At 38.6% G+C, this 18,465-nt stretch overlaps 1 protein-coding gene across 3 annotated transcripts in view; it reads left to right on the plus strand.

Moving 5' to 3' along the window:
* LOC150081894 (ATP-binding cassette sub-family B member 10, mitochondrial) overlaps positions 1-18,465 on the plus strand; it is a 204,284-nt gene that overhangs the window by 151,870 nt on the left and 33,949 nt on the right. For all 3 annotated transcript variants that reach the window (XM_090379799.1, XM_090379800.1, XM_090379798.1), the window contains one exon: positions 7,219-7,262. In XM_090379799.1, the coding sequence (XP_090235925.1) occupies positions 7,219-7,262 (44 nt within the window). The remainder of the gene's footprint in view (positions 1-7,218; positions 7,263-18,465) is intronic.

An 18,465-nucleotide genomic window follows, 5' to 3' on the forward strand; every position in this document is an offset into this window, starting at 1 on the left:
CGACATCCACTGCTTCTGTTGACTGAAGTATTACAGCACGTGATATGCAATGACTCCAACCAGGTGCGGTGCCGGTAATGGCTGAACCGATCGACAATCACGACATTGCGGTGCAAGTCAATGTCGTGTCGGGTTGACCAGAAGTGCTTGGCAATGGCCGAGTGTTCTATGTCTGCTAAGCGGATGGCTCTTTCATGTACTGAAAGACATTTGCTGAGTGTCTCCCAGTTTTTCCGATGTAGCAACTAGTGCAGTCACAGCAAGAAATCCGGTAGACTAGTCCACTTTGTAGTAAGGTGGGAACCGCTGTTTTCACTCTAGAGATGAGGGATTGCCATTTCCTGCCCAGGAGTTGTATGCACTATTTGTACTGTATGTATTTAATATATGTGTTTTACAATTTAATATTAAATTTGTTATTTATTTTTTCTGTCTTCCGTTTTGCTCTGTGCTACGTAATAACTCACCATAATGAATCCAGAGCACACAGGCCTCTTTAACTATATTCACATTGATTCATTTTACTAACCCCTCTGAGGTTCTTGGTTGCCAAGCTGTGTAGCTCACCTAATCTGAGTCTTTCTTTGTATGGTCACCCTTCTGCTGATCTTACCATATGAATTGCCCATCTTTGGACCCTTTCAAGAAGCTCCATGTCTTTCAGATTAGGTCTCCATATTTGAACACAGTATTCCAAATGTGGTCTTACAATTGCTTCATACAGTAGGACTATGATCTCCATATCTCTACAGGATAATGTTCAATAAATCATCAATAGGACACCATGGGCTTTCTTGGCTGCCTGTTTACACATACCAGTTAACTTCGTATCTGCCCATATCATAACTCTCTCAGATCCCTTTCTTCCTCTAGTGTTTATAATTTAACCCCCACTAAGTGTATAATTTATTTTGAGGTTGCTATTCCCCAAATGCATTTTGACCTTGCATTTTGCTACGTTAAAACATAGCTGTCACTTTTCTGACCATGTTTGAAGTTTATTCATGTCATCCTAAAGGAGCACTGCTTGGTACTGATCATTAATTACTCTACCAATCTTTATGCTGTCTGCAAATTTTGACATCACATCGTCTATCCCTTCGTTGTCATTTATGAAAATCAGAACAAGAGTGGTCCAAGAACTGATCCTTGGGGGGGGGGGGGGGGGGGGCCTGACTTCTGACTTTACACCAATCTGAAGAATATCCATTAATCACAACCCTCTATCTTCTGCCCTGCAGCCACCCTGCGATCCATCTTAGACTCTTTCCAGTAATCGCAATGTATTCCATCTTGCACACTACCCTCTCACGAGGAACTGAATCAATTGCTTTACTAAAATCCAAATAAATTATGTTGAAATTGTTCCCTACATCGAGTTCATGGGTAACTGTGTCAAAATAGCCTACGAAGTTAGTTAAACATTTTTCCTTAACGAAACCATGTTGTGTGTTACTGCTGGCTAAACATCCGTAGATTTCACTCTTAATCATTGCCTCTAAGATTTTCCCTACCACTGAAGTCAGACTAACCAGTCTGTAATTATACTGACTTTGCTGTTATAATAGCCTTTGTATGTTAGTAATACGTTGGCACTTATCCAATCCAAAGGAATCTCGCCAGAGTCCAAAGATGCCCTCATAATTAATTTCAGTGGTTCAGTATTCAAAATTAATGGTATATGGCATTAACTCCAGGAGCCTTAATTGCCTTTATGCTCAAAAGTTTTTCTAATAAACAGTCATCTGTAATTTTGAAATGACTAATTTCATATGACTCAGCCTCACTCACACAGCCTCTTCTCAGAACAAAGGGCCTTTCTTCATAAAGACAGATGCAAAGTACCTATTCAGTTCATCTGCAAATCAGCTGGGTTGTCTAAGACTTTCTCACACCCAGTGCACAAGGGTTCTTCTGATTCCATTTAACCCCCTTGTATTCACATACATGAAAAATTCCTTGTCCCCAATCTTTGCTCTCTTATAAAGTACTTTCTCATATGAAATATTAGGCTCTCTAACCTTATCTGTGGTATTATTACAGATCAACTTGTAGCTTTTGTAGAATTCAGTACTTTTCATCACTCTGTAAATATCCTGCTGTCTTTTTCTACTCTGTTTGACCACCAGCTTTGCATTCATCCAATTTGGCATCATCCTCCTGCAGTATTTTCTTAATGGTATATATGTATGCATTTATGGCTTCTGTGATTTTTGCTTCAAAGGAATTCCATAAATCAAACGTATTCAATCTGCAAAGTGCCTTAAAGTGTTAAAGTCCCCTCTTCTGAAATTGCCTTTACTTTTAACTACTGCAATATCTTTCTTCATCTTCCAACTGACGACTGTGTGATCACTCTCTGCCAATGGTTCCTCTATTTTAAGCCCTATGATGTCATCTAATTCATGAGTAATAATGAGGTCAAGAATATTTTTACCCCTAGTATTTTCTTTAACATGCTGGTACAAATAATAATTATGTAGTTTGCTTAAAAATTCTTTTCACCATGTGAATTTCCCTCCCATTAACACTTATCAATCTGGGACAGATTGAAGTTACCCATAATCAGACATTCACACTTGCTTGCCCATTCCATCTGCATGTAGTGACTCTTGTCATACCCTTCACAATCTTCTGGTCTGTAGAGTGCTTCCACTCTCATTATACCTTTGCTTCCAACTAATTCACACCAGACAGATTCTATGGTGGCAGATGTAAATTCAGACTCAGCAAATGCGCTTTACATTCTCAGGCTGATTTTGATAAGAAGCATGACACCACCATCCTTTCTATCTTTCCTAAATACATTGTACATACCACGTTGCTGTTAGCCCTATTGTGTCATCATTAGTCCTAATCAGGAGTTAAATTCAGCCATTTTATTGACAACTCCTGACATTACTGTAGACACAGTTAAGACTAAGTATTAATCTATAGTTTACTACCCTGTCAAACTGCTTGAATTTATTTAGGATTGTTACCCTATCTTGATCATAGAACATCTTGCAAACATCAGCTGTTGCAGCAATAAACAAGTATTCTTAAGGTGAGTGCAAGCATTACTTTGACCCATATCATCAGATAAATATGGATCTATATTCCCCTTCTTCCCCGCAACTAGCAGTTTCCCTGAACCCTTAAGGTATTCTCAGTGATATTGGCAAAAATCCTTTCACCACTTTTGTCCATCCTTACAAAAGAGATTCCTTCTACTGTGTAAGATTTTTTTTTTTACTTAATATGACACTTACGAAAACAGTTTGCACAACATTTTATTGACACATTAAAAAATACTTAATGTTATACTTATTGACATTGTATGCCATATCAATAAGTGTGACATTATGTATTTTCTGATTTTTTTCTCTGGGCAGTCCTTCTACCATGTGAATCTAACAGATATATTGGATAACTATTTTCTACAGCAGATTGTTAGAGAGGCAACAAGACAGCAATACTCTTGATCTGATTATCAGCAGTGATGTCTTCATGCATTAAGAATCTGCAGATAAAAGAACCACTAGCTGGTGATGATCACAGTGTATTGATGTGGGATTTACTTAAAGATGTAACTACTATCAAGGGTAAAGGTAAGAGTTTTTGCTTTTGAAAAGGAGAAAAGAAAAGGTGGTCTCAGACAGTTCTTAAATTCTATAGTGGGACCAACTAGTGATGTTACCAACAACAAATTCTAAATGGGAAGCATTCAGGGAATAATCATAGAAGCTACCAGGCTTTTCGTACCAACTAAGAAATACTATTCAAGGTTTAGGCTGAAATGGATGTCACATGAACTGTTGAGGCACATGGCAGAGAAGAAAAAAGCATGGGATGCATATAAATTATCAGGCGATACAGAATCCTATGGTAGATATAAACTATTCTGCAATCAAGTTGCAAAAGAGGTTAGGCTGTTGTTGTTGTTATTTGGTTTTTAGCATTAGCAACTAAGGCCATATTGCTCCCGGGATATAAGGTGGTCATTCCCCGACCTTTCCGCATCCTCCATATTTGGCGGTCATGGGCTCGAACCCCGGTCTAATCAAGAAGCGTGTGCTACGCACTGCTGTTCCTGTCCACCTGGCTATGGAGGCGCCAAGGCAGATTACAAGAAGACTGTGGAAAAGTTTGCCAAGAAAGGCAGCAAAGACTTCTTTACTTATATTAACAGTAGAAGGAAGGGATTGAATCACATTGATGTCAATAGTTTAGCTGTTGATGATCCTACTCAGGTTTTTGACAGGCTGAATAGGTATTTTGCATCTACATTCACACAAGGAATTCTTTAGGGAAAGACATACCAGAAATGTATCACACTCTAACAGGCAGCAGAATGATTTTGTGATATCTGAGCGGAAAGTGGAAGAGAAATTGTTGAAGTTAAACATAAAAACGGCACATGGGGTGGAATAGATCTATCCAAGACATATTAAGGGAGGCAGCAAAGGAGGTAAGCAAACCATTAGCCATTCAAGGCTGGTCAGTCCGGCTAAACTGGTGTCCATCCATGGCTTTTTGATTTAGTCTGTTGCATTGTTTGATCATGAGACAGGGTCTCAGCATGTCTGGGTTGACTCCAGTAAGTTTTGTCTGTTTGGAGCAGGTTATTTGATCCAGGTCTTATGTGAATGGTCGTAGTCAGTGATAGGTCTCCATGGGGACATCAGTTTAGGAGTCCTTGTCATTCTTGGGAGCACATCCCACCAAGTAGGTTTCTTGTGGGGCTGTTCAGGTGCAGAGTCAGATCCAAGTATGTGTTGTGTAGTCCTTTGATCATGGAGTCTCAGACAGCGTTGCAGTCCCCCTCCATGCATGAGTTGGCTGGGTTATCTTTTCTGGGTGGTGGAGTTTGACACTGAGTGTTGGTCTTGAAGCAGTTGAGGTTCAGGGTACGTCTGGCATCCCGAAAAAAGATCTGGGAGCAGAGCAGGTGAAGACCCTGTAGAAGTTTGGCACTCAGTTGTGGTCTGGAAGTGGCTGAGGTTTGGGGCATGTCCGGCATCTTGTGAAAAGATCTTGGACAAAGCAAGTGAAAGCCCTGTAGTTGTCCTCCTCATTAAGAAGTACTCCTGGTCTCGTGGTGAGAAGTGGATGTCCGTGACGAGTCTGCATCACAGGTCTTCATAAAGATGACAAATATATTAAGTGATTCCATGTCTTGGTTTCACCACAGTGACAAAGAGGGGTGTCACTCAATCAAAAGTAGGAGATCTGTGGACTTGATTGTTAAATCCACAGATCTCCTACACTTAATGTCATTAGTGCCAGATTGTACTCAATATCACCTTTTGAGCCCTTAAAATATGATATCTGCTCTGAAATATCATCAACTTTTGACCCTGGTGGACATAACCTGGTCCTATTCTACCTATCCATTTTGCACAATATATTTCCCATTTCCCTGACAGAGTCACCAACAATAACTAGCTCCTGTGGGGCCAGTGCATTCTGCCCTGAAGATTTCCACTGTGTCACCTGATGCACAAGAGTGAGCTCTGGCATTTAATTCGGCAGCTGAGAGCTTGATGGATCCTCATTTTAATTCTTTCGAGGGCATCTTCCCTATACCTCAAATTCTCATAGATGCCCACCAGAAGGCTGAGTCACCTAATTCTTCACACTCATTAGTGCCAACATGTACAATAATATCATCCTTTGTGCCCTTAAAAGATGATATCTTCTCTACAATGTCATCAACTTTTGCCCCTAGCAGACATATCCTGGTTCTTTTCCACCTATCCTTTTTGCATAATATATTTCCCATCTCCCTGACAATAAGAGTCACCAATAATAACTAGCTCTTGTGGGATTAGCAAATTCGGCCTTGAAGATTGCCACTGTGTTGCCTGATGCACAAGAGTGAGCTCTGCCGTTGAGTTGGATAGCTGAGAGCCTGATGGGTATCTAGAGGTTCCTTCGAGGGTATCTACCCTACTCTTCAAACTCTCATAAACACCCGGCGCCTCCGTAGCCAGGTGGGAAGGAGCAGCTGTGCGTAGCATACGCTTCTTGATTAGACTGGGGTTCGAGCCCGTCACCACCAAATACGGAGGATGCGGAAAGGTCAGTGAATGACCACCGCATATCCAGGGGTAATATGGCCTTAGTTGCTAATGCTCCTAACAAACAAATAACAACAACAAACTCATAAACACCCATCAGAATGCTGAGTTGGCACCTATTTCCTTGACACTCTCTGCACCTAGCACACACAAAAACATCCATGGCTAGATCATGTCCTGTTCCAGAAAGTCCGCAAACATTCCACAAGTTGCATAAATTTTTTTAGGCTGTGATGCATTGGAGAATCACCCCCTCGGTTCTCATCTGAGTCACAGAACTCCCTCTACTTTGTGCTTGTTGCTTGCTATCAAAATTTTCTCCATTCAGGATTTTTTTTTCTTTAATTCTTGCATCTCCTTTTGCAAGAAAAACAAAATCCTGTGAGATACACTGTTATTTCCTGCCATTAGATCCTCTGATAAAATATATGTAGCCCACTGTGTCACCTTTACATTTATTGGTTTGTGTACATACAAACATTTTAATCTTTTGATAAGTTTAAATAGGAATGTATTTTGCAGATGTTATAGTTGCGTTTTTAAAGCTCATGTTCTAGTTTTCATCCTCACCTAACAAAAAAATGGCACCACTTTAACTTTGAACTTCCACTTTTCTTGATGTCATTACAATCTGGTTTGTCTCTTTTTAAACATTTTCTTCATTCTGTTACTTATTACATATTCTGAACCTGCATTTCTTCTCTTCTCATTCTTTTCCACTTACCTTCATTTACAAGGCTGTTTTCTTTGTTTTTCTCTACATTCGTATTCTCATCATTGGCAATAGCTGCCATCTTGTCTACATATTATAGTTGTATAGAAACAGATTGTGGTTTACCATCTCTGTGCTCTAATGGCTGTCAGTTGAGAGTGTGGCTTATCCCCATCTCTCATTGGAATATTTAATTATACCTATTTGTGACTACTTGCTTTATCAATATAAAAGCAAAACATATGTCACAGCCATAACAATTGGCTAATAGATCCAACAGATAGCAGAACACAGCAGAATTTCAAAAACATTAGATTCCATATGTATGTGGCATATCACCCTCTATGGTTGAATCCTATCATTTTTTAAGTTATTTGTACTTTTCACACCAAGAATTTATTTATTTGCATTTTAATTTTTTTATTTATTTTTAATTTTATGCAGGAGGACAACGACAGAGAATTGCCATTGCAAGAGCTTTATTAAAGGTGAGTTTTCAAATCGATAATTACCTTCAAATTATTATTTGACAATTTTCTGAGAACCAATATTTATTACACCTATTTTAATTATTGTTAAAAAAAATTGGTTGGTTCCAAAAAAAGAAAACATTTAAACAAAGTTCTTTAAAGAGACATAGGGTGTAGCCAAAAAAGTATTGAGATTGATATTTTATTCTGCAGTTCATAAAGGGTGATAGAAAGATATATGATCTGTTTTACTGTGCATTTGTAGGCGCCTCCGTAGCCAGGTGGGAAGGAGGAGCAGCAGTGCATAGCACACGCTTCTTGATTATACCGGGGTTCAAGCCCGTCACCACCAAATACAGAGGATGCGGAAAGGTCAGGGAATGATCACTGCATATTCCCGGAGCAATATGGCCTTAGTTGCTAATGCTCCTAAAAACCAAATAACAAACAAATAAACTGTGCATTTGTTATGTTCATGCAAGAATTGTATAGGAATTGTAATTGTATAGTCATAAATCACTTAACATTTAAGGCATCAGGGAGGGTTAGATCAATGGCAAATACTTAAAATACAAGATTTTAGAGTTGGGAAATAACAATCCAGAATTAATATGTACACTTAGAAGAGTTGAATTATAAAGAAATGAATTTAGGGGCTATAATACAGACAAACCTGAGGAAGTAAAAACAAATTTTAAACTGAAGTAATAATGGAAATTCTAAACTGAAGTAATAATGGAAATTCTAAATGGCAGTAAGAGAATGCCAAAAATAGAAGCATGTTTGCTCAGTGTCATATTATATATAGGCAGACACAAAATCTCTGCAGTAGAGACAAGCATCAATGCAGGTACATTGTATCCTCTTGATGGTTTATTGATCTGTTGCATGTAGAGGTTAACTCCTATAACTCCATTGTATAAGACAGTTGTGAGACTGCACCTGAAATACTGTATCCAGCTATGGAGCCACAATGGTAACTTGAGAATATACTGGAATCATAAGGCTAAAAAGTGAATGCAGGGAGGGAGAATAATTAACACACTAAAAATATAAATTGTTCCATAATGATTTTCTATTTACATAGACATCATTATTTATTTTAACATTACAATGCATCTTCCCATCCAATCCTATTTTTTTAATTAATAATTGGTTCTTGTAATTTTTATGATAAAAAGTTAATTTCCTAATTAACATTTAGCATTATCATATATCATTATGAAAATTTTTCATGAAATTTACCAAAATGATAAAACTCCCGATCAAAATAAATGACTACTCTAGGTAAGGATTAAAAACAAAACTGAAAACTAAAAACACAGCTAGCTGACAGGACTTAAATAATTGATACAACTCCATCATTTCCTGCTAAAAAGGACATCCAGTGTTATTCTGTGTGACATATGCCTGAGAAAAAGACAAGGTCATTTGGTGTTTGGGGACTTGTCTTTTAATTTAAAAGTAGATATCTGTAACGATGTCATAATTTAATCTCCACCATTGTAATTCCTGTATATAACTGTAGGCTTGCATTATAACACTCCTACTAATAGCACCCTCTCACCTTTAACACCCTTTTCTTCTGGCCTCATGGTAAATCCTGTGAAGAGCCATGCATTTTTTAACATCTATAGTGCTTCCACTTAAAATGCTTTCCTACTTATATTGCTTTTATTAGTAGTATTTTATTTAATAATTTTTTTTATGAAAACCCCAAACACAAAAATATTTGAACCTGTAGTACTTAGTACCATGCATGGGCTGAAGGTTGACAAGATGAAAGAAGATATTTTATTAAGATCCCAAGAAGGTAGAAACCTAGATGTAACTCTCCTTCACCTTGATTCTTCTGTTTTGAGAATTTTTTTTTTTTTTTTTTAAGAAAACCCAAAACACAAGAGGTATTAGAACCTATAGTACTTAGTACCGTGCTTGGGTTGGAGGCTGAGAAGACGAAAAAGAAGATATTTGTTGACATTAGACTTGAACTTCTGTAGACTGTAATTTTCAGGAAATACATACAAAGGAAGGTTGTTCCAGAAAACGGCAGTTGAATGAATAAACGAGGAAGATGAAAAGTTGGTTCTGTGAGTTTGAAGTTGGACGGTAAATGGATGTTGGATGGTGGCGGCACGTGTTCGGACTGTTTTGAAAGAGAGAGTGGGAATTATAGAAGCCAATTCAGAAGAACAGTGCCCACAGAAGTATCTATAGAAAAGGCATGCAGCAGGAACAGTACGTCTATGAGACAGCGAGTGGAGAGACTCTGTTAGAGAGGAGTCATTAATTAACCTAACTGCCCTCTTCTGAATGGAATCTAGAAGTCTGAGAGAGGTTTTGGGGGCACCACCCCAGATGTGGAAACAATATTCCATGGTAGGGCGGATTTGCGATTTGTACAGAGTTCAACAGCTGTTTGGAAGAAAAGTAAAGCCGAGAGCGAAAGACAAAATCAAGTTTTTTAGATGTAGAGTAAACAATATTTGTAATGTGCTTGTGCCAAGAAAGATTAGAAGTCAGAGTAATCCCCAAAAGAGATATATCATTTTACTTAGAAATTGGAGTGTCACCAAAGGTAAGCATAGGAGCAGAAGAATCCTTTTTGTGAGATATAAGACAAGAATGAGTTTTACAAGGATTGAAATCAACTAAGATGTCTTTGCCCCACTGAAGAATTACCTGGAGATCGGCATTTAAGGAATTGGTAGCGGACATTCGAGAAGTTGAAGCTGATTGAGCAGGGCAAGGTTTATCAAAATAGAAAGTGGAATGCAATGTGCTATCATCGGCAAAACTATGGATAGGATTCCCAGTCAATGGAAGAAAGTCATTAATAAACAAGAGGAAAAGAGTGGGGGAAAGAACTGAACCTTGGGAAACACCGGCTTTAGTGGAGAAGTTAGAAGACAGAGAGCCATCTACCATCACCCTCAGTGAGCAATCAGAGAGAAAACTGGAGAACCAATTACAAAAAACAGTTGGCAAACCAAAAGATGGAAGCTTGTTTAGGAGACCTTTATGTCAAACACGATCGAAAGCCTTTGAGATGTCAAGAGCAATAGCTTGTGTTTCCCCAAACTTTTTCATTGAATTTGTCTATAAATGGGTAACATAAGCCAGCATATCACCCGTGGATCGACACTGACAGAATCCACAGTGGCGATCATTGATCAGACAGAAGATTTCTAGATGGTTTAAGAGTTGGCGGTTAATTGATTTCTCCATTATTTTAGAAAGAATAGAAGTAATTGCAATGGGATGATAATTGGATGGGAGGGATTTGTCACCCTTTTTAGGAACTGTCTGGATATGAGCAAATTTGCAAGCAGAAGGAAAAACACCTTTGGAATAAGAAAGTGAAAAAAGGCGGCAAAGAACAGGAGTAAGTTCAGGAGCATAGGTTTTGAGAACAAGTGGAGAAATACCATCAGGACCTGAAGCTTTCTTGCATCAAGATTCGTCAAAATCCTTATGACATCCTTTTGATGGAAGACCACAGGAGGCATTGAATGGAGTGTGTTGGGAATGGTGGGAGGTGTTTTACCAAGTTCATTAATACAGGAGTTGGAAGAAAAATGGGATGCTAGCAGGTCAGCTTTATCCTTGGCTGAAGTGACAAACAAACCAACTGGTTTTGACAGAGGTGGAAGCAGAGATGGGCAAAAGTTGTGGCCAATAGCTTTGGCAAGAGACCAGAATGCTTGGCTACCATTAGGGCAAGAAGCAAGTTTTCTACTCTTAGCCTGTTCAAAATCTAGTTTGGACTGATTAATAACTGTTTTAAAATTGTTGCAAGCTTTGGTGTAGGCAGAAAATGAAACTGAAGATTTGGAAACAAGCCAATTACGATATGCAACGTTCTTCTCTTGAACAGCCTTAGCACATTTATTGGAAAACCAAAGTTTAGATAAAGGATGAGATTTTAAAGTGGATTGTGGAATAAAGGATTCCATTCCTACAAGAATAATTTCACTGACATGATCTGAGCAAACATTGACATCAGAAGTTTTGAAACAGTGATCCAACCAAGGAAAAGAAAAGAAATCTCACAGGTCATCCAATTTTGCATTCTTGTAATGCCAACAATACGAGGTTGGGAATAGCCATGAAATAAAGGCTCCATTGGAGAAGAGACAATCACCAAGTTGTGATGTGAGGTGCCTAAAGGACCACTCACTTCAACCGTGTACTTAGAAATGTTGTTTGTGAGAAAAAGATCAAGCGTGTTGGCTTTATGGTTAGGATTGTCTGGTATTCTTGTAGGTAAATGAACAATCTGTGCAAGGTCATTAGTAATTGCAAAAGCCTCAGCATCTTGACCAGCTGGGTTGGTGTGACTAGAAAACGGAAGCCAACTGGAGTTGTGAACATTAAAATCACCAAGCAAAATTACCTCACTGTTAGGAAAGTTGGACTGGAGAAAGTCAAGCTGCAAAGAGAGGAAGTCAAAGAGCTCAACGTGATTAGTGGAGTTGAGAGAACGGTAGAGACAACAGATGAATTTGACACAATGAGGTAGAGAGATTTTAAGCTAGAGAAGATCGAAAAGAGGAGACTCCAAATTACCAAGTCTCTGACAGGGAATATCGGAATGGACATATGCACAAGTACCACCTTTGAGGCGGAAAAAATCATACAGCGAATAATGTGGGCAACTGAGATGAACAGTTGTTGAATCAACCGATAACTGAGATTCTGTCAGAAAAAGTACATGGGGTTTGGCAGACTGCAAGTGGAAATGGACATTGTTGAGATTAGAATTGAGACCATATATATTTGTGAAATTAATGGGATAATAGAGGCTAAATTCTGGGAATCATTTATAATCAGTTTTATTATTTCATATTTACTTGAAGCTTTGGAGGTAAAAAGGCAAGTCTGTATCTAGCCGTTTATTGTTACATTCATGTGCTCTCCTGAGTTTTTTTGAAATTCAACATTATTCATCCACTTTCCTTGCTGGCACATTAAGCAGTGTCTTTTTTTTTATATATATATATATATATAATACTCAAGATATATTTAGTTTCATTTAATAAAATTTTTCATTCTTTTTAATAACAAAAAAAAAGGTTGAAGGTGTAAAAAAAAAAAAACACAAGCATATCATATTAAGTATGGCAGCACTCATCACAGTAGGAGCATGCTAGACCTCTAGCATGCTCCTACTATCATTTTTGTTTTCTCATTGCTCATGTCACTCCAAACTGACTCAATATTGCACTGGCCACCCAGTGCTTTTCTATGATGAAACATAAAGATAGCTGAGTAAATGTCACAAAGTTTCATTGCTTCATGAATGTTGCAAAAAAAAACAAAAAAAAACTTAAAAATTAAGTATACTGACCAAGATGTGGATGGAATATGAAAAAAAAAGCAGTCTTCCCTAAAGAAAGCAGTCCTACTTATCGTGCTCTTTAAGGCTAGTCTCCTAGAAAGCAAACAGCTGCTAGCTCCCCTGATTTACAGACTTGTTCCTGCTCGTGGGTGACGATCCTCCTATATGTATACATTGTTCAGCACAACTTACAGTCCGGCATATTCTCTTAGACTCTTCAATTCATTCTCAAATCAGAAATCATACTTTTCTCTGTCTGACACAAATGCAGGAACCTTTATCACTCACCCACATGTTGGGAAACAATGCTAATCTTGACGAGCTCTTTGCTAATCTTAAACAAACCAGACTATATGAATATTTTTAAAATCAAATAAAGCAAATTTCCAGCATATCTATCCAAAAACCAGAATAGGCACATTTTGGCCTAAGTTGCTTGATTTTGATTTTATTGGTGCAAAAACAACTAGCCTAAGTTGCCCTTGTGCCAATAAATATCTACACCACCTGATTTACAGCAGAGAATCAATCTTTTTTTTTTTTTTTTTTTTTTACTTAATTTGATTCCTCTCCACTTCACTGTCATAATATAGTTGGTGACAAAGAGTTTCCCATCTATTTCCTTTCACAAAAAAAAAAAAATAAATAATGAAACTACATTAAAATTTGGATTTTTTTAAAATTTTGCAAATTTTTTCTTATTTTCAGTAGTGGATTTCAGTATTCAAAATAGAAACACAGGGTAATAGTGTTAGTATTAGCAATGGCCACATGGTGCAAAGAAGCCTATGGCTTATGCTGCACTAGGCAAAAAAAAAATAATAATAAAATAAAATAACAAAAATAAAATAATAATAATAAATAATAAGAGAAAAGAAAATAGACAAGCTATGCGTTTCCCTCCCTTCTCCCATAGGTAATTTGACTTTTGAATTTCCCCAAACTGTCATCCTCCACCACCCATGTAGGTAACTTATTCCAGTAATTTATAACTCGCTGGCTAAAATAAAACTTCCAGCAATCCAGTCTAAACATTCCCTCCCCCATAACTTGAAATTATGGCCCCTTGTTCTAGAATCATTTATAACTGCGAAAATTTTGTTCTTTTTCATTTTGCTTATGCCTCTCAGAGCCTTAAACACCTCAATCGAGTCTAACATGCCTACTTTCCAAGCTCTGAACCCATATATTCAAAGACTTTCCTCATATGGATGCCCTTTTGCCAATTTCACCAGGCAAGTTACCCATCTTTGGACCCTTTCAAGAAGAGCAATGTCTTTCTTTAGGCGCGGTCTCCATACTTGAACACAATATTCCAAGTGTGGTCTAACAATAACCTTATATAATGGGATTATGACGTCCTTATCTCTACTCGCAATTGTTTGATAAATCATTGACAGAACACCCAAGTCGCTTTCCTCCACTACCAGCTTTAGTTCAACTCCGCCAAGTGTATAAGTTATTTTGGGGCTACTGTTCCCCAGGTGCAATACCTTACAGTTTGCTGGATTAAAGCATAACTGCCATTTTTCTGACCATTCCTGAAATCTATCTAGTTCACTCTGAAGAAGCTCTGCTTGGTGGTGATCACTAACTGTGTCATTAACTGTAGGATAGATGAAACAGGACCAGGGTATGTCTGCTAGGGGCAAACATTGATGACGATCTAGAGCAGATATCATCTTTGAAGGGCACAAAAGGTGATATTGTTGTACACGTAGGAACTAATTACATTAAGAGTAAGAGATCTTCAGATTTACTCAATAAGTGGGCGCCTCCGTAGCCAGGTGGGAAGGAGCAGCAGTGCGTAGCACACACTTCTTGATTAGACCGGGGTTCAAGCCCATCACCACCAAATACGGAGGAAGCGGAAAGGTCAGGGAATGACCACTGCATATCCCGGAGCAATATGGCCTTAGTTGCTAATGCTCCTAAAAAAACCAAATAACATAACAACCCAATAAGTACAGGTCAATGTAAAAAAAGTTGTGAGTTAGGGTTGAATGTGAGATTGCAATTTTGCCCAGACACAACAAGAGGCAGTATATAATGAGCGCCTTGTCAATCAATTTGGCCCTGGAGAGATTGTGCAAGGTTCATGGGGTAGAATTTTTTTCAGCATGGTCTGTTCTAGTTGACAGGAGAGACTGCTTCTACAGGGATGGGGTACACCTAAATAGAAAGGATGCGAGAATATTTGCTGATGCTATCGAGGCAGTGTTAGGTGGGTCGGAAAACTGCTAACTTCAGTGGGGGATACACAGACTAAAAGGTTAACAGTGGCCACAAGTAGAGGCAAAAGTGATTCTTGTACTGCTTCTATCAGAATGAGAACAGCCTGGAAAGCAAGGTGCTGGAGATTTCCAGGGCTGCTGGGAGTCACAGGGGAACAAGAAATACATGGGCTGTGTTAGAGTAACTAAGAGTAGAAACAGGTTCATGTATACTTGCATGTACACCAGTGCTAATTTGATGAGTTTGAAGTGCTGGTCAAAACTTCAAAGGGAAATATTGTTGGGATATCAGAGATGTGGTGTCACACAGGTATAAGCAGTGCAGAATTGGAATTTGGGGAGTTCAATGTGTACAGAAAGGATAGACAGGACAGGAAGGGACAAGGGGTTATGCCGAAACACATAAAATATAAGGAAGTTCATCCAATTGATGTTGGTGGATAATGCAATGTTGAGTCAATTTGGTGTGACATAAGCACTGGGAAAGGGAAAATGAGAGTAAGTGTGTGTTATAGGCCTAATGAATCTGATGAGTATAATGAGCAATTGTGCAGAGAAATACAGTGGGCCAGTAAATAAGAATGTCTTATGATGGGGGATTTTAACTTTCCAGATATTGACTGGAACTTGTGGGTTGGTCACTCGCACACTAGCAAGACTTTTGTGGATTTATTAGATGACTGTTTTCTACAGCAACATGTTCGAGAGGCAACCAGAGGGAGTAATACTCTTGATCTGATAATCAGCAGATTACTCATGCATTAAGAATTTGCAGATAAAGGAACCACTTGTGACAATGATCACAATGAACTGATGTGGGATTTACTTAAAGGTGTAACTACCATCAAGGGTAAAGGGAAGGGCTTTTGCTTTCGTAAAGGTGACTATAGTGGTCTCAGACAGTTTTTAAATTCTATACAGTGAACGAAATTGAATTCTAAATGGGAAGCTTTCAGGGACTTAATCTTGGAGGCTACTAGGATTTTCATTCCAACAAAGAAATACTGTTCAAGGTTTAGGCCTAAATGGATGTCAGATGAATTAGAGAGGCCCGTGACAGAGAAGAAAAATGTATGGAATGCATATAAATTATCAGGCGACACAGAAGCCTGTAGAACGTATAAAATAGTTTGTAATCAAGTCACAAAGGAGGTTAGGCAGGCGAGGGCAGATTATGAGAAATCTTTGGCAAAGGATGCAAAGAGAAACAGCAAAGAGTTCTTTACTTATGTGAACTCTAGAAGGAAAGAGATGAATCAGATTGGAAAACTTAACATAGATGGGTTGACTATTGATGATCATGCTCAGGTAGCTGATAAATTGAAAGAGTATTTTTCATCTACATTCACACGAGGAGTTATTCAAGGATGGAAATGCCAGAAGTTTATCAAACTCCAAGTTAATTGAGTTAATTAACTCAAAACAAAATCAGTTAACTCCAAGTTAGGGAGTTAATTGATTTTGTATTAACTGAGAGCAAAGTAGAGGGAAAATTGTTGAAGTTAAACATAAGGACAGCACCTGGGATGGATGGGATTTATCCAGTTATATTAAAGGAGGCAGCAAAGGAAGTAAGCAAACCCTTAGCCATAATTATGAGAGCTTCCTTGGACTCAGGGGAGGTAACCATGGACTGGAAGTGTGCAAGTGTATTACCAATTCACAAAGGGGGTTAAAAAGTTGCACAAATAACTATAGACCTGTTAGTTTATCTTGTGTTCTGGGGAAAATAATAGAGTCACTAGTTAAAAAGCATTGCAGGATCATCTAGACAAGACTGCAGTAATAGTTAAGACACAGCATGGGTTTGTTAAAGAGAGGTCTTGTTTGACCAATTTGATTGGATACTATGGTGTGGTCACAAAGGAACTGGATGCAAAAAATAATTTTGATATCATATACTTGGATTTCAAGAAAGCTTTTGATATCGTAGCACATGAAAGGCTGCTATACAAATTGGAGCGTTATGGCATTAAGGGTAAGTTGCTACAATGGATAAAGGAATGGTTGAGTGAGAGTGGTAATCAATGGACACTGCTCTTCGTGGATAAATGTTATTAGTGGAGTTCCCTAGGGTTCGGTGCTGGGCCCATTGTTGTTTTGTATATTCATCAATGATATTGATGAAGGTATATCAGACTTAATGTCCAAGTTCGCAGATGATACAAAGATTGTCAGGGTTGTTAACGACAGTAAAGACAGTATGCTACTCCAACTGGATCTAGATAAGTTGGGCAAATGGGCTGAGAAATGGCAACTGAAGTTTAAAATTGACAAATGCAAAGTACTGCATATGTGTAGCAATAACCCAAGAGAAACATACGAACTGTGTGGTAATATACTCAGGGAAGTGAAAAGTGAAAAAGACCTGGGGGTAATTGTGCAGTCAGATATGAAGTTCACTGAGTATTGCTGACATGCTGCCAGGGCAGGTCATGGAGTCTTGTCAATGATATATAGGAATTTTGCTAGCAGGGACAGGGAAGTGATTATCCCATTGTACAAGGCAATGATCAGGCCACAACTTGAGTACTGTGTACAGGTCTGGAAGCCTCACTTTAGGAAGGATGTAGAGTTGTTAGAACGAGTACAAAGAAGGGCAACAAGATTGGTGAGGGGAACAAAGGGGTGCTCTTATCAAGAAAGGCTTAAATTCTGCAAATTGCAGTGCCTGGAGAGTAGGCACATGCGAGGTGATCTGAAGTGAGGTGTATAATGAATGGGTTGAGCAAGCTGAATGCTGATGGGATTCTTCCTCTTATTCAGATTAAGAACCTGGGAGACTTAGATTCATATTAGCATTAGCATTAGCATTAGTAGAGGCATTTGATGCAAGAAAGCAAGCTTATGCAGCATCAGCCAAAAAAAAAAAAAAAAAAAGTAACATAAATAAATAAAAATAACCACTTCCACTTCACCCCTCTGTTCGTTCGAAATACCTGTCCAGCTGAGCCTTAAACTTATTTAGGCTATCAACTTCCACGACAAGGGATGGAAGTCTGTTCCACCCACCAACCACCCGCTGGCTAAAGGCAAATTTCCGCACATCTATCCTACATCTGTCTTTCCTCAATTTGAATTTATGCCCTCTCAGGTGATTTTTCTGAGCTAGAGGAAGAATCCCATCAGCATTGAGCATGCTCAAACCATTCAAGGCTTTGTACACCTCTATCAGATCACCCCGCTGGTGCCTAGTTTCCAGACACTGTAATTTGCAAAACTTAAGCCTTTCTTCGTAAGAGAACCCCTTTGTCCCATTCACCAATCTAGTTGCCCTTCTCTGTACTCGTTCCAGCAGCTCTACATCCTTCCTGAAATGAGGCCTCCAGGCCTGTATACAGTACTCTAGGTGTGGCCTGACCATTGCCTTATACAAGGGAATAATCACCTCCTTATCCCTGCTAGAAAAATTCCTATATATCATTGACAATACACCATGAGCTACTCTTGCAGCTCAAGAGGAAAGACATATTGAGGAAAGACAGTTGTAGAATAGATATGCGGAAATTTGCCTTTAGCCAGCAGGTAGTTGATTGGTAGAACAGACTTCCATCTTTTGCTGTGGAAGTTGATAGCCTAAATAAATTTAAGGCTGAGCTGGACAGGCATTTGGGATTGATGGAGGGATGAAGTGGGAGTTTTTTTT

Source organism: Mastigoproctus giganteus, chromosome 8, assembly GCF_048544385.1.
Source record: "Mastigoproctus giganteus isolate SK-2022 chromosome 8, ASM4854438v1, whole genome shotgun sequence".
Taxonomy (NCBI): domain Eukaryota; kingdom Metazoa; phylum Arthropoda; class Arachnida; order Uropygi; family Thelyphonidae; genus Mastigoproctus; species Mastigoproctus giganteus.